The 20,458-nt window shown below is 41.8% G+C and overlaps 1 protein-coding gene across 1 annotated transcript in view; it reads left to right on the forward strand.

Annotated features, from left to right (window-relative positions):
* GNB4 (G protein subunit beta 4) overlaps positions 1-19,903 on the forward strand; it is a 30,724-nt gene extending 10,821 nt beyond the window's left edge. The window contains exons 2-10 of the mRNA XM_082288130.1: positions 5,085-5,184; positions 9,515-9,553; positions 10,259-10,365; positions 10,919-10,982; positions 11,735-11,897; positions 12,081-12,147; positions 12,258-12,459; positions 13,629-13,845; positions 15,035-19,903. Coding sequence (XP_082144256.1) covers positions 5,128-5,184; positions 9,515-9,553; positions 10,259-10,365; positions 10,919-10,982; positions 11,735-11,897; positions 12,081-12,147; positions 12,258-12,459; positions 13,629-13,845; positions 15,035-15,141 — 1,023 coding nt within the window. The 5' untranslated portion in view covers positions 5,085-5,127 and the 3' untranslated portion in view covers positions 15,142-19,903. The remainder of the gene's footprint in view (positions 1-5,084; positions 5,185-9,514; positions 9,554-10,258; positions 10,366-10,918; positions 10,983-11,734; positions 11,898-12,080; positions 12,148-12,257; positions 12,460-13,628; positions 13,846-15,034) is intronic.
* Positions 19,904-20,458: the final 555 nt, after the last annotated feature.

Raw genomic sequence — 20,458 nt, forward strand, 5'->3', positions numbered from 1 at the left:
TTGGAGTATTTCTTGGTGTCTTTCCCCTATATTTAGTAAAGTGCTATGGTTAGCATTCCTTACATTTAGCCACCTGTGTGATCACTAGTAGGGATGATCATATGAAAGCCATGGAACTTCCTTTCTCCAGCTGTCTGTTGATCACTTTGAGATCTTGCTGCATAGGAGCTGAAAACCTGAAGTTGGCAAGTGTTGATAAGCACTTATTTCCGTTCTAAAGGACTGATTTTTTGACACAAAATGGAATTTTTACCTAAATAATTCTCTGGGTGATAGCTCTTAAGAATCCAGTCAAGCAGACTGTTCTTTCTGCGGTCCCTTTAATCTCTATATATTTGGCACAAAAATAGCAATGCTTTGTTGTGGGGAGGGGCATATTTACACATCTCTAGTAACTCTTGCAGAGGAAAGGGTGTTTTTCCAGCCACAAAGTTTTCAGTCCACAGGTTGCAGAGAGAGTACTTTGGAGACAAGACCTTGGGATAATTTATCACTGCCTGCCTGTATAATGAAGAACTAAACCCTTAGCAAATGATGTTGCTACTGAATCAGGAATAGTGTAAGGAGTGATTTATCTGTGGAGCACTCAAGCCTGCCTGTGGCTTTCTTGGCACTAGATATACTGTGGAATCTGACTTAGTTAATTATTTTGCCTTGGGAGGCACTTTATTTTGATATCAGTAAATTCACTTGTACAAGTCCACTGAGGAGAAATTGCAGTGAAGTGCAGTTCAGCCTACAAATGACAGAGGGCAAGGATGTGCCTCCCTGGCTACACAAAGTCAACACGCACAGTGAGCTCCCTGTGCTGTTGCTGCTGATGGAAGCATCTTGTATCTTTGACCCCATTTCCTTCTGCTTTGGGTGTCTTGCAGTGGCACACCCTTGGCTACCAAAGGTACTGAAAAGTTCTTCCTTGTCCTGTTGCTCTTCCCCTCGAGGCCTCAGCAGGTGAAATTGTTCATAGTGCATGGTGCACATCATGAGTTGCGTTTGAGGAGAAGCATCTGACCTCTTTCATCAGAGGTGCCACCTCTGGATGCTGAAAAGCAGATACCACAAGTATTCTGCATCTGAGTGAACTCAAAAATATTTTTTTCTGATTCAACATTATTAAAAATACATCTAAGTCAGGGAAGTAAGCATCATGTTACCCCAGTCTCCTGAGCTGCAGGAGGAATCCTCACACACTCTTTCTGCCCATACAGGTGCAAGAGCTGATGGCTTTGCTGTGTATATGGCTGAGCATGGTACAGCTGGGCTCCTGGGGAAATTCGTGTTAGGAAGAAAGATTTTCCTGGGCTGTGAAGCTGCGCTCCTTCCTGGCTGTAGTGTTTTGACCTTGGAGGGGAAAGTGAACAGGCATTGTGTGTCCTTTGTAACCTAGTATGGGTTGGTGTTGAATCCACTGAGGTTTTCAGTAATTTGTATGAGGAAAAATCTGCAAGAACAGAGAGCACCTCTGTTCTTGGCAATCCTTGTAAGCCCTGCCAAAGCAGTCCTGGCATTTAATCTGATAAAACCAGAGTTGTTTACCTGATGCATGGTAGCACACTTCAAGGTTGTGGTGGTGTCTTCTCTGCACTGAGGACAGGTTTGTAGGATGCAGCCTCTGCTTTGCCAGTGCTGCCAAGCATCTCATTTCTGTGTTCTTCTGTGCTTCACTGGTCACCTCACTGATAGGCTTAGAAACAGTATTACAGCAAGTAAATCTAACCTGGGTAATGGTCTTTGCACAAAGCTACTTCTCTTTAATCATACTGCTGTAGCATCAGAAGTACTAAAACAGACACAGATGCATCCACGGGTTCCAAGCTTCCAAGCATGTGCTTATCTTCCTGTGTTGCTGCCGTGAGTCTGGTGACATCACTAAGATGCTCCCACAGGAGTTTGACAGGAGTTCAGAGATGCTGCTTGCGGAGTTAGTGTGAATCTGGAAATGCATCTGTAGAGCTTCCTTCCCTACCCACTCAGTTTCTGTAACTTCCTGTGGGCACATGAAAACAGTGCTTGGAAAAAAAGTAAAAATCCCAAGTGGAAGCATCTTTCTCCCAGTTCTGCTAGATACTTAGTGGCGGATGATGATCTGAACACACAGGCCTTCACATCGGGAGCCGCTGCCAGGCAGTGCAACACTGTTGGATACACTTCAATTTAATAGTTGAACTGCACTTAGTTTGTTTACTGTAGTATCTTGGTGTTTATACACAGCTTAATATTTCAGAGTTTGCTGTTCAAATGCTATGTACTGGAAAGGAATTCAATGCTTAAAGCTATAGTGATCCAGTTCTAAAGTGACCCTGGATTTTGTGGAAGCGTGTGCTGGTTTGAAGGCAGTTCTGCTCATTGAGGTATAGCTTGACCTTGGACCACTGACACATTTTTACTGAGCAGTGATGCTTAAGGCTTTGCAGATTTAGAACATGCTCGTGCTGCTAGGGCTTTTCCACTACTAAAAAATACATTCTTTCAAAAATATGAAGGATCATTGTCCTTTTATTCACTTCAGAATTATTTTTAAACTAAATACATGTGGGTGAGTGAGAAGGCTTCTGGAGTTTGTCCATGTAGGAACTTGGAGAAGTGTAACACGATTTAAAGCTGTGAAGTTTAACAGCTGTGAAGCTGCTGGTGCAGCTTGGTACAGAAATGGCATTAGTGGGTGAACAGTGATGATAGGAGTGATATTAATTAAGATTAACTTTATGTGCAGAGTGGTCATTGATGATCTTTGAATGCCAGTGCAGTGCTACAGCTCATTCTCAAATCTGCTCACAGCTTTACCTATGAACAGAAAAATGCCTTAACTTTGGGTGCTTGTGACTGGCCATGCATGCTTCCAGTTGTGAGTAATTTCACTTTCTTAATGATCAGTAGTTCTCTGTGAGAATTTGAAGTGACTGTCTAGAGAGCACTGAAGTGTGTGGCACATCACAGGGCAGAAGCTGACTTCCCTTCTCACAAAATTAGAGATACATCAACTTCTCTGCTAGGAATCTTTATCTCCTGTTAAAAATAGCACACAAGACTACCGAACATTGGCAGACAGCATGGCTGGCTGGCTTTAGACCTTTGAGACCATTGTTCTGTCTGTGTTACCTTTGAGTAGGTTCTGGAATAAAAAAGGAAAATCATACTGAAAAGGTTAATTTGACACTGTCAGAACTGAAAGTGGGGCTGTATTTCATGGAGATATCCCCATTAAAGGTGTTAAGGTTGTAATTAAAGTTGATAGCCTATAAAGGTATGTGATTAATGTGTGTACTAAAGTCATGTTTTTAATACTTAGTTTTTAAAATTGGACACCAGTGTTGATGACTTGTATGTTATGCCTGCTGTGCATTAAGCAGTGTTAAATAATCTGGGCTTCAGAAAAAGGAACACAGTAGGAAATGGAGTAGTCTCCTAGAGAATTCCCATATGAATTACAACATCTTTGTAGTGAACAGAGCACAGGTTTAAGGAAGGGAAAGGTGTGAACCTCCCAGTTTGCTTACACATAGCTGGAAATACTAGTTAAGAGCTGAGTCACCATCCCTCTTACTGATGGGGATGTATTTTGATTTGGAGATGATCCAACTTACGTGTGTATGTTTGTAAGTTGCTTCTGAAATGGACTTGAAGTCCATTTCACAGATACCTGTGGGTAGCACAGAGGTTGAGATTGAAAGGAAGTAGATGGATAATTAGTGAAGATAGTTTTCTTCTTGAGCAGCAATAAACTTTGTAGCTCTCAAACACTTGTATACACTATTAGTCCAAAGATGATTATTGTATTACAAATTGCTTTGAACCAAAGCTTCTCACTCCTTTAGAGTGTCGTATTTTACAGATGGAAGAAAGCTTTCCAGAGTCAGTCTTTTAGAGCACATCACTACTGAACTGCAGAGAACCAGTAGCCAGACCAAAGAAAAAGGTTTCCCTAGAGGTCTACAACTTACCAGACAAACTGTGACCTTTTTTCCTCTGTTTTTTGGCCATTTTTCAGTGGACTAAATAGGAAGCATAGACTAACGTTTTGAATAGGTTCTTCCTGCTTCTTTTCCTTCCTTCCTCAATTTTTATTTTGTGAGTAGTAGTCTGTCTTCTGCTATAAGCTAGAAGTGTTTTGGCTTTTTAGATAATGTCATGGGACCACAATCATCACTTTTCTGGTGTGCTTTTTCTGTCATGAAAAAATTACAAATAAGTGCCTGGCTTGTTTGTGAGCAATTTACTTGCTGATGTTGCTTTCATTGCAAGGATATTGAAATCTCCATGTGTGTGAATAGGCTTAAGAGGTCTCTAGTGGTGTTTGGCTGCACTGCTATGCTGGGGATAAAAAAATTGAAAATTGATCTGAGGAAACTTTGTTCAACACACTGAAAAAATCAGATGCAAAAATCTGATTTGAAAAAAAAAATGACTAACCTGAAAGTGTGCCTTCATGCAGTCTTACTGTTAATTATCTTTTTATTAAGTTTGCTTTGAGTCCTTGTTCAGATGACAGCTGCTTTCGGAAGCTGAGGGCTGTATCAACACAAGGATGCTTTTAGGGATGGTTTGGTCTTTGCTGTCCTTTCTCACTTCGTGGGTGCTTTTGAAATGACAGGATCATTGTGCCTTGCCTGAGAAAAAGGTGGAGAAAATCTGATGTAGTCTAGGATTAAAAAATTTCATCTTTAATTAAAACCAAGTCTGCCCCCGGATGTCCTGTGCAAGGTGCCTGTAAATACTGGGGGGACCTACAGCCTCTGCTCTGTGTTGCCATCCTGGGGCACAGACTGACTGAGATTTCTGGGCAGGGTAGCAGGAGGGAGCTGCTACAAAACAGGTTTATAAAGTACAGTGGGTGGTTCTGTTGACAGTTGCTTTTATATTCAAAATAGACTTTACTTAATTCTGCTTTTCGTGGTAATTCAGGAATTGAAATCACTTAGGTTTTGCCAAATTCATTAGCATGGTATACTAAAGGGAATGTCTATTTGGAAGCCTTTCTAAAAGAATAAAAACATATATATACTCAGGTTCTCAGGTTTTTTGTTCTGTTTTTTAAAGAGAAGAAAAATAACTTTCAGTATCTCTTTCTTCCCTCTTATTGGCAGGTTTTCTTCACCAGTGGAGTGTGAGAAATAGAGGCTGAAGAAGATGAGTGAGCTGGAGCAGTTGCGGCAGGAGGCAGAGCAGCTGCGAAACCAAATCAGAGTAAGAATTGTGAATTGCTTGTTTTCCATGATAAAGTTCCTCCTTTAAGGGAATAAACTGTAAAGATCTCTCAGTTGTTCCTGTTTCACTTGTGCAGAACTTGAAATATTTTCAGAATATTTGGTTAAAAATCAGAAAAGCCATTGGTATAATGAAGTAAATTTGTAATATTTGTTGAACAAAATGTTTTATTTCCAGTTGAAGTTTGCTGAGTTTTGGTGCTAGGGTTGTATGTGTTTCTACAGGTTTTATGTTCTGGGTTTTTAAAAACAGAAGGGAGCAGCAAACTTCTAGAACCTAGGCATGTCAAGTTGGGCTTAAGGGTCTTAGAAAGGCTTGGTCCTGGGCTAAAAGTGACCCCTGAGAAGACTGAGGTCAAAGCAGGGAGTGTAAGAGAGCCTTCCAGGGTGGATGTCATTTTCAACAAGCACTGTTTCTTGGCTTAATTTTTATTAAATGCTGATGCCCCCATACATGCTATTTTTTTGTTGTATTTAGTCAGCGAAGATAAGCCAAGTATGAGCTGTCATGCCCAAAGTCAGTTTTCCAGGAATCTTTTGCAACATGCGTTTATGTTTCAGTGATGCAGTTTTCAGTAAAGTATAATAAGGATCTTCAAAGTCTGTTTATTTTTCATCAACATTTTCAAAGCATGAAGCATTCATAAATCTGATTTATATGGGAATGCCTTATTTGCAAACATTCCTATCAGTGAACAGTACAGGTTTCTTGGAATATGTTGCATGCACACAAGCTTTTTTTAGCGTGGCATCTGCTGGCAGCAGTTGTTTTGTGGTGTCTCCTGTGAGGTGTGAGGCTGCTTGGTGGTGTCAGCCATGTGCTGAACACACTTCATGTGTCAGGACTTGTGCTGGGGGCAAATGCTGCTCATTCAGTGCCATCCAAGGAGAGCTCTGTGTCCTGTTCTCACTTAATACACTGTGGAAAGACAGTGTGGGGATCAGGTGGTGCTGTGGCACTGGGTGCCCCTTTCACCAGCTCTGTAGTGGATACAAATCATTTTTAGCTTAAAAAACTTCTTTTTTTTTTTTTTTCCAAGTTAAGCTTTGTTACAGAACTGCGGTGCTAAAAGGGGTGCATAATCTTTCAGTTCTTTCTCTGCATGCTGTGTAAAGACTTTGTCATTATGTTATGTCCAGGGGAGCCAGTTAAGTCTTTGTTCAGTCTTGGTAATCAGTGAGTCTGGTTTCATGCAAAATTGTGTGAAGAAAGAGCTACCAGGCACATTAGAGGGCTACACTGTGCTGCAGGAATGTTTGCTTCTTTTTTAAATTTTGGAGCATAAAAATCTGATTGGCCCTTTGTTAATGACTCCATTTTGTGGCTTTAGGTTGATCTAACATTTCCTTTTTACTCGACCACCCAAACTTGTAACTGGATCTGTCAGATGTAGCTGAGTAACCATGGTTATATTGCCTTTGGAGTCCCCTGGCTCAGCAGTGGCAACTGGTGATTGCTTCTTGGGATCTGAGTGCAGGCTTGGATACCTTGTGCTTAATTCTAACTTCAGATAGTTAGGCAGTTAAAAATGCCCCTGATGACTTAATGTCCATGAAACTTCTGACCAAATAATTCAATTTCATATTTGCAGAGATGACTACTTACCTTGCTTACTAAATCATTGTACATTTTCTGTTTGTTTGGGATGGGTGAGAAGATAGATCCAGGATCTGAAAAACAGGAGTTTTAAGTGTTGAGAAGATCTACTGCACTGGTAATTTTCAGGAATTATTTTTGATGCAGTCCTAAAAAGAGATGAGGTCACTAACAGCATTTGATGTTTTATGTATAGCTAGCATTTTGCTGTCTTAGTTGTTGACAACTCTTGGGTTTTGTCTGATTGTTTCCTCTAACATTATAATCCCAAAAAATCAGCTTTGTGCCTAGACGTGAGGTCCAGATAAGATTGTACCTAACGGCTTCCTAAGGTGTAGAAACCGCAATGCAGAGCTTTTGATTCCCCAATGGACTTCAGCCTGCAATATTTTAGAAGTGTTTCATGACTCTTAATTTTATTTTTGCAGTATCTAGGTGATGGGGTTACCTGTGTCTCCCCATGAAGTTACTGCAGCCGAAGCTCTGGTCTGTGCACGGACAATGTACAGCATCAGCCTGCAGGAACTTTTAGTGCAGGAAGTTGGAACACTGAACAAGGAATTGTCAGATATCTGTCAGATGACTTGATGGTTAAAGTTAATTCCTAGTTCTGTCTATGAAGAAGTTCCCATGTGATATGTGTGTCCTCACTGTGAGAACTGAAATTGAGGATAATGATTTTTAGAAGTGTTGCTTACTTGGCACAGTGTCATTCAAACATTTTGGACAAATAACACACTGTATTAAAAAAAATACATGTAGTTTGGGGAAAAAACTGCAATCTGAAGTGTGTGCTAGGAAAGTCTGGGGCCTGCACACTAATCAAGCAGTTAGATTTTTCTCAAAAATTTTGCATTGTCTGCAGCATGAACTGAGAAAAATCTGCAGTTACATAGAGGAGCTTTTTTATGTTCTGACAATAATGATTCTGTTTTGATGGTGCATATGTAGAAATACAGTTTCAATGTAAGAATTAAAATAGCCTAATAGCCTGTTGAAACTCTCCTTTTTCTGCAATTTTGCCAGTTGTATGACAAATATTAGGCAGCCTCAAATATAGGAGTTGCTAAGAGCTTGCTCTTAAAGAGGGAAAATGCTTTGTTTCATTCAGACGGCATTCAGAATTCATTTTATGTTGAACATCTTCAAGTATTTCAGGAAAATCAAACAAATAGTCATTTAAAATCCAGTGTGCTTCTTCCTGTGGATGAAATAAGTCGTGAGTTCTAAGGGATTTGCTGCTCTGGTATTTTAAACCCCTCCTGATTCCAGACGTCAACATTTTATAAATATTTCTACAGTTCAGACATTATAAAAATAAGTTGAGATGACTTAATCCACTCTCAGGCTTGCTTTTTGGGAGGAGAGCTACAAAGGGTGGGCAAAATAAACATGCACTTAAAAAATGTTGAAGTTGCAGTGTCAAGTAACTCTCAAGCAAGAGCTTGGAAGAAAATTGAAGATCCTGTCCTGAATGCGTTGAGGCAGCTCCAAAATGTGAGAGCAAATATTTCTGTTCCTGCTCTCAAAGGGGACCTTGCCATTCCTACACAGACTGAACACGAAGTGCTGCTGAAGAGGCACCATCACTGTTGAGTGCCTGCTTCAGTGGTAGCACAAGTTGGAGAAATTGCCAGGACTTGAGAGGGTTCTGTGCTTGATCTTTCAGTACAGCTGTTGGTAGCTTTAACTTCAGCTTATGCTGCTCAGTTCCTGTCTAATTTTAAGCAAGTTTAAACCACGTTTAACTTGTGCTGCACACTTCCTGTCTAATTTTAAGGCAGTTTAAACCATGTTTCTCAGAAGGAGTTGCTGACCAGAGGGCTGTTTCTGCAGATGGGGCCTGAGCTGCAGGAGAGCGCTGCAGTCACAGCTGTGACTAAAACCAGGTCTTGCACAATCAGAGTGTTGCAGGTGAGGCTCAGTGAATCTCACCTGTGTCAGAGGTTCAGTCTGGAACTCTTGATTATGCAAATGAAAGTCAAGTCTGTTTTCTAGGTCAGGTTGAATCATATGCAGGAAACAAGTCCTGTGTCCAGAGTCTGAGATAAGGAGAAAACCATGGAGTGTGGATATCTGAGCGCCACCCATTCCGTGAAATGGGTGAGGGTGTTACTGGGCCATTTTTTTCCCTCCCATTTGTATCAAATACATCATCACTTCAAGCTTTGGTGATCCTGCTGTCTGTCCTGCTCCCTGGATCCTGCCTGTTGATTTTCACCCTGCCTCTCCCAACCAGCAAGGAAGTTAATTTGTGCAAGAGCCTTGTGTGGCACAGAGCTTGCTAACCCTGTGTAATATGTGGTTGCTTTTCCAGGTGGATCAGTTCTTCCTTTGTGCTCAGCACACCCTGAGCAAGCACATCCACCCCAGGGAAGGAATACAGGGAAAAGGGTAGGCATTGGGACTTCAGAACAGCTCCAAATGCCTTTGAATCCCATAGTCTGTAGAAAGGGAGATTCAAAGGCTGCTGGGGCATGGCCCTTGCTAAGTCCCTCTTCCTCCACTACCCCTTGTGTGCCATTGCTTTTTAGATTCCTTGAACAATAAAACAAATTAGGGTGACAAAAGGAATATTGGCATGTCAGTTGGTGTTGGTGTGTGGCTTTGACTGTGTTGAAATTTAGCTCAAGAGTTACTTTTCCTTTAGTCCTTCTCAGCTGATGCTCAGTGTTGCCTTTCCAATTCAGCTTGTTTCATTGTTTTGTTTCAGGATGCCAGGAAAGCATGTAGTGACACAACTCTCGCTCAGGTATGTTCCTGTTCTTTATGTAGGCTGTTACTTGAGAGAGAAAAAAATAAAAATAGCCATTTGTGACTGTAGCATGTTCCTGTTCAGTAACTGAAAGAATAAAGTGAAAGAAACCTTTGGAAATGGATGTGTATTTATACAATTATTTAAAACCAAACAAAGCCCCACCAAAAAAAACCCAAATAAACAAAACAGCAAAAAACCCCAACTAGTCAACCCCCCCCACCATCTTAATGGATCCTGCTTCCAGTTTACCTTTCAAGTAGAGTATGTTTATTGTGTTAAACATATTTAGAAAGACTTAAATAAACATTTTTAGCAGTGTTTTTGAAACAGAATTATTTTGCATGTAAAGTTCTGCCATGCTTTAAAAAGTAACAGTGCAGTAAATACTGGAGCATTTTCTTTCATTGGTTTAAATTGCAAACTTTCAGATTTAATAATCTGAAATAGTCTTAGTATAATGTAGAAGTATTTTAAAAGAGCTTCCTGAAGTTCATTGTAGACTCTGTGAAGTGTGTTGTGTCTGTCTGTAAAATCTGTTTGTGTCGGTGTTGCTGGGTGTACACCAGTATCCTATTTTTTTATGGTTTTTGTTGTGTGCCAAGATAGATAATGTTCTATCAAAGTTCAAATGTATTTTTGTTATCTTGTACATTAAAAATAGTTCCCAGTATCTCAGGGGTTTGTTTTATTTATTTTTAGATCACAACAAGTCTGGACTCGGTGGGTCGAATCCAAATGCGAACCCGGCGCACGCTCAGAGGTCACTTAGCCAAAATCTATGCCATGCACTGGGGATCTGACTCCAGGTTTGTACAGGGGAGCCTGGAACCTGCCAGTCAAGGGCTGGAGATGAGATTGGCACCTTGAGGTTAATGTCAGGTCCTGGGAGCCTTGTGGAGTGGTGTTGGTGCCCTTGCAGGGGATCACAGACCACCACTGGTGGGGGGTTGAGAGAAGAGGTATTTTGCTTGTCCTTGCTATAGATATTTTGCCTTCTCCTAGAATCTGCTCCCAAGATTTATTTGCACCTAAATCCTTATTTGCTTTTGTGTAACTGCGTAGTTACATGAATAATGAAAGCAGTTGTGGAGAGAGTTCATAAAATGTGTTTTCAGCAAGTTGTTTGCTTGTATTCATTTCTAATCATGAGTCTCCATGTGATTCCTGTCAGGTAATATGGAGATCTAGATCTTTGCAGACTTTTTCCAACAAATGCACCCCTCCAATAAAAATGAAAAAGCAGAGGGTAAAAAATTATGAAACTTCTGACTCACTTGATACTCATGCATGATGTATATCTATTTTGAGATTTTTTTGTTTGTTTTATATTAACATATTTTATTTTGTGTTCATATTTAGGCTATTAGTCAGTGCTTCTCAAGATGGAAAATTAATTATTTGGGATAGTTATACAACAAATAAGGTATTTATAATCCTTATCAATAATTCATGTATAAGTTGTGTGTTTGAGTGGGCTTGTGTCTATTTTTTCCTGTGGTTGCAAGTGAAAAATCAAAAGCAGTCTTTCTCATTCATAATCTCTTTTTGTTCCTTTCATGGCTAGCTGAGCACTAGTGGTATGTTGTAGGTCTGTTGTGTCTGAAGCAATAGTTAATTACACAGTAATATGTAACATTGTCACTGACTTTGCTGGGGCAATAGCTGTAGCTCTCTGCCTGTGTGGTATTGTTTCTGAAACTAACTTGGTTTTGAGCTGTAGAAATACACAACCTTAGAATTTACAAGAGTGCTTTGGATTTGAGGGCAGAGATAAGAGAAGGAAGAAAAACAGCTGTTGGGGGAAACCTTAGGTAGTGTGGAGTGGAGCTGTGCTTCTGTACACTGTCCAGTCTCCATGGGGACAGCCATCCTGTCTTACAACCTATAGTTCAAAGATGTAAAAAAGTTGGACAGAGAAATCTAACTAGAATGAACAAATGTTGCAAATGCTGAAGTTTACAATAGCTTTGCTATGAAGTAATGTACTGAAGCTTTGTGTATGTACCCTGCAGATACTACTGGTATCTGTAGCCCGAGGATGTGTAAATGAGTTGTATGTAAGACATTGTAAACCCAAACAACTGCTGGCTCTGGGGCTGTCCTGTGCCCGCGGTGTTTGTGTGCTCTGCCCCACGGCCCGCGTTCGTGCCCTGCTGACGAGCTGTGTCTCTGCAGATGCACGCCATCCCCCTGAGGTCCTCCTGGGTGATGACCTGTGCCTATGCTCCCTCCGGCAACTACGTGGCCTGTGGAGGCTTGGACAACATCTGCTCCATCTACAACCTGAAAACCAGGGAGGGCAATGTCCGAGTGAGCCGGGAGCTGCCGGGGCACACAGGTAGGGCTGTGCTCTTGCTTCACCTGGGGGTGGTACTGCACCAAAGGATACAGTCCTGCTTTGGGCGGGCAATGCTTGTGGTGGTTATGGACTGGCTGTGGGAGAACTTGGATGCTGTTCTTGCATTTTAACCTTCAGTCGTTGCTCTTGGATGAAAACCTTATTTAAGTGTTTTGTTTTTAGGATACTTGTCCTGTTGTCGCTTCCTAGATGACAACCAAATTGTCACTAGCTCAGGAGACACCACTTGGTGAGTTTTTGAGCTCTCTTGGCCTTTCCTCACCCCTTCTTTCTTCTTTTTTTCTCTCGAACTCTGAGATAATGAGGGACACTGTGTTAACGGTGTCACTTCATTTACAGTGCTTTGTGGGATATTGAAACTGGCCAGCAGACCACCACGTTCACTGGGCACACTGGAGATGTGATGAGCCTCTCTCTAAGTCCAGACATGAGGACTTTTGTTTCGGGCGCCTGCGATGCCTCCTCGAAGCTTTGGGATATCCGCGATGGAATGTGCAGGCAGTCATTCACAGGGCACGTGTCAGACATTAATGCAGTTTGTGTAAGTGATCCTCCTGTTTCCACGTGGGAAGAAAGGGGGAAGATAAAGGCTACATTTGCATGAATTCAGCTTAGACTCTACTGAGCTACCTTGATTTAAAATCAATTAGTTAGGATAGAGAATGTTAAAATGTATGTAATGGAGAAGGTTGTGTAATAATTTAAAATCTTACTTTTTAACTGAATTATTATTGCCATTGTCTGTGATGTACTGCGCTGTTCCAGGAATAGTTTCACCTGTGTTTTTATTCAGTAACTGAGACATCACTGTTTTTTAAGAAGAATGGACTAGGGAAACTTTTTGAAGCATGGCAGTGTGTTAAAAACTGAAAATTGTAGATAAATGCAATATACTGAGAGGGTGCAACACAGCCAAGCCATCCTCATCTTAAAGATTTTTGTTGAACAAAAAGAGCTTCCAGTGAAATATTCTGGAAGGCAAAGTTAAAATCAGTATTGATGTTGGATATTCCCTGGAATAATTTGGTAATATTTAGAAACTGCATTATATTTCCTCTCTGTCATAGTAACACTATGTTCTGATCTGCAAGGTCCAAGCTCTGGAAAATAGGGAAAGAAATCTAAGTCGAAGCTGCATCTGTTTTTGATAAACATGAAAAATTGTTAAGGCTGAGAAAATACCAAACACATGACCAGTACAAAAATGCAGTTCCTATACTTAGACCTGGACCCTGAGATGTGCTGGGCTCTCTCTATTCCCATTTCAATCAATATCGCTGTTGAGAGAATAACTCAGATTTGGAGTAGATTTTTTAGGAAATTGGATTGCTTGTTTGCAGTCTTCTGTCTTGGCTCAGCCAACCTGGCTGGCCAGCTCAGGATGGAACATTGTGTTCCACTTCAGCCAGGATGTGCAAAACTGGGGTTTGCTCCATTTTGTAGGAGTCAGTGGCATCCCCTGTGACTCCTGTTACAGCACACGCAGGAACTGGGTACAATTCCAGTCACTCAGGCGTCCCCAGTGCTGTTCCAGAGGTGCTCCCTTGCATAGCTGTGTACATGCATTTTTTAACATGCGGATATTTCTTCAAAATAAAACATCCTGCCTTTGGTCACCCTGGTAAAATAATCCTGTGGTGTTGCTAAACTAACCCATGACCAGTGTGTTTTTCTGCTGTCAAAGCCTTGTCTCTCCATTCCACCTGGCAGTTTTTCCCCAACGGACACGCGTTTGCCACCGGCTCTGACGACGCCACGTGCCGGCTGTTCGACCTGCGCGCCGACCAGGAGCTGATGATGTATTCCCACGACAACATCATCTGCGGGATCACCTCGGTCGCCTTCTCCAAGAGCGGCCGCCTCCTGCTCGCGGGTTACGACGACTTCAACTGCAACGTGTGGGACACCCTCAAAGGGGAGAGGGCAGGTGAGGACCCGACTGCTGGCAGCTCTTCCAGGGCCTGCATAGCCAAAATCTGTGCAGAATGCAGAGCCGGGGCATTGCCAGTGCTGGTGCTGATGGTGTGGAATCTGCTTGATTCCTCTGAACGCTCTTGGAATGGCATCCTTTATTGCATTTCGTTGTATCTTCCAGAAGTTACACTGCTTCCAGTTCATCTCCGTGGCGTGAGCAGTAAATGAGTCAGGAGAACAGGCCTGTTCTAGGGCTTTACAGATCTGTGTGCTGGGAGATGCCAGTTCTTGAGGCTGAGGAATGCCCTCCAAAACTGCATCTACAGAAAAAGTACTTCACTGAAATTTATGGAATTAAGTAGTGCAAAATTACATGTTTGCATTGACTTTTGCACCCATGAGTGGCAGTAATTCACATGTAGCTACAGGAGTCTTTTTGCTTTGCAAACCCTGCTGTTGGGAAAGAGGGGAAGTGGAAACTTCTGGTCCTTGAATTAGTTACTGGTCAGGACACAGCATGTTTATAGCACAGCTATTTCTTTCTCATTTCATACAGTAACTTAAATGCTGGGGCCTGGTTCTGTTCTGAACATCAGTTCTGCTGTTCAGACTGAAAATAGATCCTTTTCCTTAGTTCTGTGAGACCGGGATGGGCAACCTTGGGAGAGCAGACAAGGGCAAGAAGGGGTAGAGGGAAAGCAGAACCAAAGCAGGAAGGAGGCAGGATGATGCTGCTCTTCTCTTTGTCACATATATGGGGGATTTGCAATCCCTAGGGATTGCAAAACTTAGGAAACTCAAGGCAGTTAATGTATCCAGGGCTTTGTCAGGAGACATCACATTCGATTTTGGAAGTGCTTGATGGCTGAAATTGTGGACAGCATGGCAGAAAAGGGGGGAAAATCGGTAGAGAGCCTGATTAGGGAGGAGGACATCTTTGGGACAGGAAGGAGTAGTCATAAGGGCAGAGAGAAAAATGGAGGCAATATTGTGTGTACATATTTTTACATCCCTTATTGTTGGGTTTCTTGATAAGGCTGTTACAGTCTATATGGTTCTTCAGGGTAAAAACAAAAAGGAGGATTAAGATCTTGCATTGCATCTTTTTCAGTAAATTTAAGACTTGCTTGGGAGAGGAGAGTAACAACTGAAGTCCTTAATATCCTGCAGACACTAAACTTCCATTGCTTCTTCTTTTCCAGGTGTCCTGGCTGGCCATGACAACCGTGTCAGCTGTTTAGGTGTTACTGATGACGGCATGGCTGTAGCTACAGGGTCTTGGGACAGTTTTCTCAGAATCTGGAATTAACTGGGAGCCAAACATGTACATTCTCCATTTGAGATCTGGAGAGATCAATGCTGCAGCCTATAGCTGTGAAATAACATTTCTACCTTGTATTTGCAGGTGAAGTTTTTCTATTCACTGATTATTACACAAAAAGGCTTTCTGTAAACTAGAAAAAAAATCAAGTGAAGAAATAGGGGAGGGGGGAAGAAATCACTGACTTTTTAAAAGGGGCCAGCACACATAATCATGGTGACCGACAAACTAAGAGCCAGTCTTTTTGTTTTTGGTGGTTTGGTTAGATTGTCCTTGAAGGGTTTTTGCTTGTGCTCAGTCTGCTAATCCTGTACTTTTTTTTGTACATAACAGAATATACACATTATAGCAGCCAATCATGTAACATTTGTCTGTATGTAAAGAAATATGTTTGCGTTTTTTAAGGAACTACATTTATAGCTTTGCTTTTAACCCGAGATGTCACTTCTGAGTTTTGTAGTGGGTGAACTAGATTGCTGTTTTAAATGTTTTTGTGAATTTACTGTAGATAAAGTGAAGCCAATGGTATGTATGTGTTTTTTATAATGGAAGGCATTTGAATTTTTTTTAAAGGCCCTGGAGACTCCCAGTTAATACCTACCGCCTTACTCACTCACTTCTTGACCTGCTTGCCTGTTTTTGATCAGGGGGGTTCTTCTTTCAAGCCAGTGGTTCCTGGTTCATCCATTGGCAGTCATGACCTCCAAACACCAAGGAGTTAATGCCAGGTAGACTTGCACCAACAGCAGAAATAATTGGAAAATAAAATAAATGCAGAAGTTTTAGCTTCCTCCCTGCAGGATTTTGATCAGTTACTCCACGCAGTCTGTGGGTACAGAAGCCAAATGCTGAGTGCTTTCCCTTTGGCCAGCTCAGTGCTGGCCAAATGGGTGGGCTTGGCCCTTCACAAGCTCCAGCTGATCTGCACTCAGTGACTTGGCTGCTGCTCAGAGCCCAGAGCAGTGTCTCTGCAGAGCTTGTTCATTCCACACCAACTGAGAATTTCAGGAGGACTTTGCTTAAATTCCTAAAGAGGATTTAACTGTGCAGTTAATTGCTTGTAATTCCCCTCCAAATTCAGGGGTTGCCAAAGCACACCACAGCCAAAGTGCTTGTTGTCAGTTCTGTGCAGTGTGAATTACCAGAGGAATTGTGTAACTTAACTGCACCTGTGTGACCCCTGAAAACTGCCCAGGATAACCTTAAGGGTGTGCTTGTTCTGTGTGGTCCCTGAGGGCTGTGCCATGGGTGTTTCTAGATGCCAGCTGTCCTGCAGCTCCGACACTGTAAATAGCCATTTCTGCTCCTTTGCTGATTTGATTCTGATTTTGATGTCAGTTGGTGAGAAATCTGATCAAGTGTAGTTCAGTGCAGAGACAGGAAAATCAAGTGACTGATGCCCATTTGAAACTGCCCAGGGAGGTTGCTTCACTTTTTGGTGCCTGGCAGCATGTCTGCACTCACAGTGGATGTTCCCTTGGGAATCTGAACGTCTGTGGCTATTTTGGAATGGGGGATTAAGTCTATTGGCTTCTCTTAAGTGACTTATTTTAAAAATAACGTGAATTTTAAATCACCAGGTTGGAAGATGGTATTAGTCATCATTCATTGGAACTGATGGGGAGTCTGGGTGTCTCTGGGTCAGGTAGTAAAGAGAAGGGCCCAGAATCCTGTAGTATATCCAAATGGATTTCTGGCTGAGATGACTTTTGTCAAGTTTCTGGTATTTTTTTAATCCTAAATTTCAGTACTTCCAGACTGTGCCTGTAAACTTGCCATGTCTATAATGGTGAAGGTGCCAATAAAATGTACCAGTCAATCACGGTAAATTCACTTTTAAAATAAGAAAAAAGGCGCTTCTTATACTGGAGAAGGAACATTTCCTAACAGCAGCCTGTGGTGTAGGACCAAAATCCCACTGTATTGTGTCTCACAGGAATTCCTCAGCATTTTGCTTTGTGATCTCTCTGCATTAACAGAACTATTATGGAATTCTTGTAACTCTCTTAAGTGAGCAGCTCTTTGGGATCTTGCAGACTCAGTTTATTTTTTAGTGGTGCACTTGATTTTTTTTTTTTTTTTTTTTTTTAAACTCACAGCTGCCTTGAGTGAATCATTCTGGAAATTTGTTACTAAGGAATTTTAAGAAAATATTCTTTTTCTAAAAAAATTTTTTTCCGTAGAAGTGTGTTTTGAACCAATTTCCTAGTCAACACCTTTGCCAAGACCGGTGCCATTTTTACATTCTGGTATTAAAACTGGTTTCTACTTGTGAAACTCCAAAACCAATTTTACAGCTGTATATAACTTTTCTTACCAGTTCAGGTAGCCTGTCACAGTGATAGTGGCTCTTGTACAGGTATTACTGCCAATAACTTCACTGTCATTGTTGGATGGCTTTTGTCTCTTGGATTCAGCTGCTTTTAAAATAATTACTAAGGAATGCCAACTACTTGCTGAGGTGTCCAACGGCATCACAGAGCTCTGCCTGCCCCTGCTCCTCGGTCACCCCAGGTCTGAGGGTCTCTGGTGTCGGTACACGCGAGACCTGGAGCAGCCTGAGCACAACGGGGGAAACGGCGTCTGGTGTGTCCTTGGAGCTTGTAGGAAGCCTGTGATAGATCCTGCCCCGGTGACGTTTGCTGTTCCAGTACTGCCCTGGCTGTGGGTTATTTTTCAAGCAGATTACAGTACCACAGATACTGGGTGATGCCACGGAATGTGTGAGGCTGTGGCATTCCCGTTTTCAAACGGCTGGCAGGGACCTCTTGAGGTTGATGCCCCAGCTAAAGTGGAGGTGGCTTTTATGGTAGAAGCTCAAACTCCTCCTAAAAGAAGGAAGGAAATAAAATGACCCTTGATAGGTTTTACTTAAAAGGTTTTACCCCAGCTTTGAATTTCAAAGAAACTGGTGTGTGCCTGCAGTTGTTGTGGGCCCATGTATGCAGCTTGTGTGACTTCTGACTCTGCACTGTGACAGCAAACTCACAGCAGGTCTTGCAGCATGAGTGGGCACATCTTCACTGGCTTTAAAAGTTTGCAGCCAAACTTCATCCTTAGCTGAATTTCAAATAAGTTGTGTCATTACAGAACTGGAGTAACCAAGAGCATTGTGCCAAACAGTGGCAGAGTAACTCTTGCCCAGCCTCTCTTCTGAAGGCAATCGGTTATGGCTTGGGAAGCAGAACCACGTGCTTGGTGTAACAAGATTTACTTTATTCTGGTAGTTTGTCAGCATTTTTTAATGTGATTTGACTTGGCAATAGAGTTCTCCCTTCAGGCAAGTGCCCAGCCTGGGTGTGTTCCCATCTAGCCTTGGATGGCTATTTATTGGTGGAGAAAGCGGTTGAGATTCTGGAAACCACAGAAAGCTGCTGTGGCTTCGTGCTGATGTTTGCTTGTGTACTTCAGTAATGTGGCCTGGTTCCATCTGTCTCCAGCCTTTTTCCTTCCAAACACTGCTGTCCTCTGCTGTGCTGAACTGCAGATCCATGGCAGTGCTGGCAGAGCTGACAGCTCCATGTAGTGACAGGATTTGTACCATTCCAAAGGGAACATGGATTAAAGAGGCTTTTCCTGCCGCAGGACAGGGCCTGACCTTGCCTTGGCAAAGCTGAGCTGGAGCAGCAGCAGGTCCCAGTGTGTCCTTACTGTAATGCATGGGTTGGAAGTAGCTGACTCCTTACTTCAGTTGTGTAACTGCTTGTCCCACAATGAAGTTCACATTAATTACTTCAAGGTGGAATGAAAACATTGTGAAAACATTCCAAGAGTTGTAGTCTGTCCTCTCTGGGGACACTGTCACCTCCACTAGGTTTAGTGCTGTGCTTTAAGATGTTGGTGAGAGTTTTGGCTAATTGGACTAGTTGGTATCAATGGTTGTGTAGCAGAATGGCTGGTTTTGAGATAGCATTTCCTGTACAAGTACTTAGCATGGGTTGATGGTGCACTGTGTATCCAGTACTCTGGCATGCATGCTGGTCACACTCCTCCTACACTTCAGAGGCACCAGAGCCTTTTATCCAATTGCTGGTTATGTAAAATACATGCAGAATGTTAATGCAGTGTTGTTATGGTAAATGTGTGAACAGTGTTACTAATTGATATAACTGATAACAGATTACATGTGCCTGACATTCTTATACCACACAGTATGTTTAGGTTTTAACTAATATGGACTTCGGTGGAATAGTCTTAGGTATTTCAAGCCTTTGTTTTACTTACACAATGGTGCTCTCTTTGTGTTTTCTTTTTTTTTTTTAAATAAAAGCATCTGAACACTTGTAGTACATATTACATCCAAAGGAGTCCAAAACAAAGTGCTTCTAAACATGCTTAATTTTACTTTGCTTTTAGTTCCCAGCATCTCTCATCAGCTTTTTTTGTTTTGTTTTTACTTGTTGCTGACTACTTTGGAAAACTTTGGTAATGTTACCAATTATGAAGTGATTCTGCACTGCCTTTGGATTGTGTATGTATTCAGAAACAGTCTTAAAGCTTTTATTTAAGCTATTAAAAAACCAGGGACTTGTGCCATTTGTTCTTTAACAGTGCTGTTGTAAAAAGACTTCCCTGTGACAAAAAAAATCACTTGCTATGAACTTTGTTTATAGCTTTTTTTTTTTTCCACGATGGATCCTTTTCTTTGTATTTGTACAGTGGCTCAGTGAAAGATGTTGCCATGAGTTGATATTGTAACCAATAAACAAGTGCTTTTAACCAGCCTGGGTCAGTTGTCAGTGTTGGGTTAGAGCAGCCCTTGGCCTGCAGGTGTCCCTGGGATGGGGATGGAGCAGCCACACAGCAGCAGCCGGGTGTGGGAATGATGTGCAGGTCCTCACCTGGGGCAGAGCTGCCAAAGAACTTACCAGAGCACAGGGGTAGTACTTTTTTTTAATAAATAACTGTAGAACACATGCATTGAAAGTTTTATCTTGATACAATGTCAATACAAATGCTCCACAAACAGAGCACTGATACAGCTGTGCCCTCACCCACATCAAAGCTGGGCTGTTAACTCACTGGTGGATGCCAGAGTTTTCTTCAAACCCCCAGGACTCCCCATGCACAGTCAGAACAAACAAACACCTGAACACACTGGAACTGCTGTCTTCCCTTAACGCCTCTAGCATTACATCTTACATCTCTTTCTTGATGAGATAGCCCTTAGTTACTGGAACATAGCAAGTTCCTATCCCTTAGAGCTGAATCTTTAATTTAGTCAATGTTAACACTGCCATAAAAATATATAAATACTCTGAAAAGGCTTTTCTTTTAAAATAATTTTAAAAAGTCTAGTTTAGAA

Source organism: Coloeus monedula (genome assembly GCF_965178545.1).
Source record: "Coloeus monedula genome assembly, chromosome: 10".
Taxonomy (NCBI): Eukaryota; Metazoa; Chordata; class Aves; order Passeriformes; family Corvidae; genus Coloeus; species Coloeus monedula.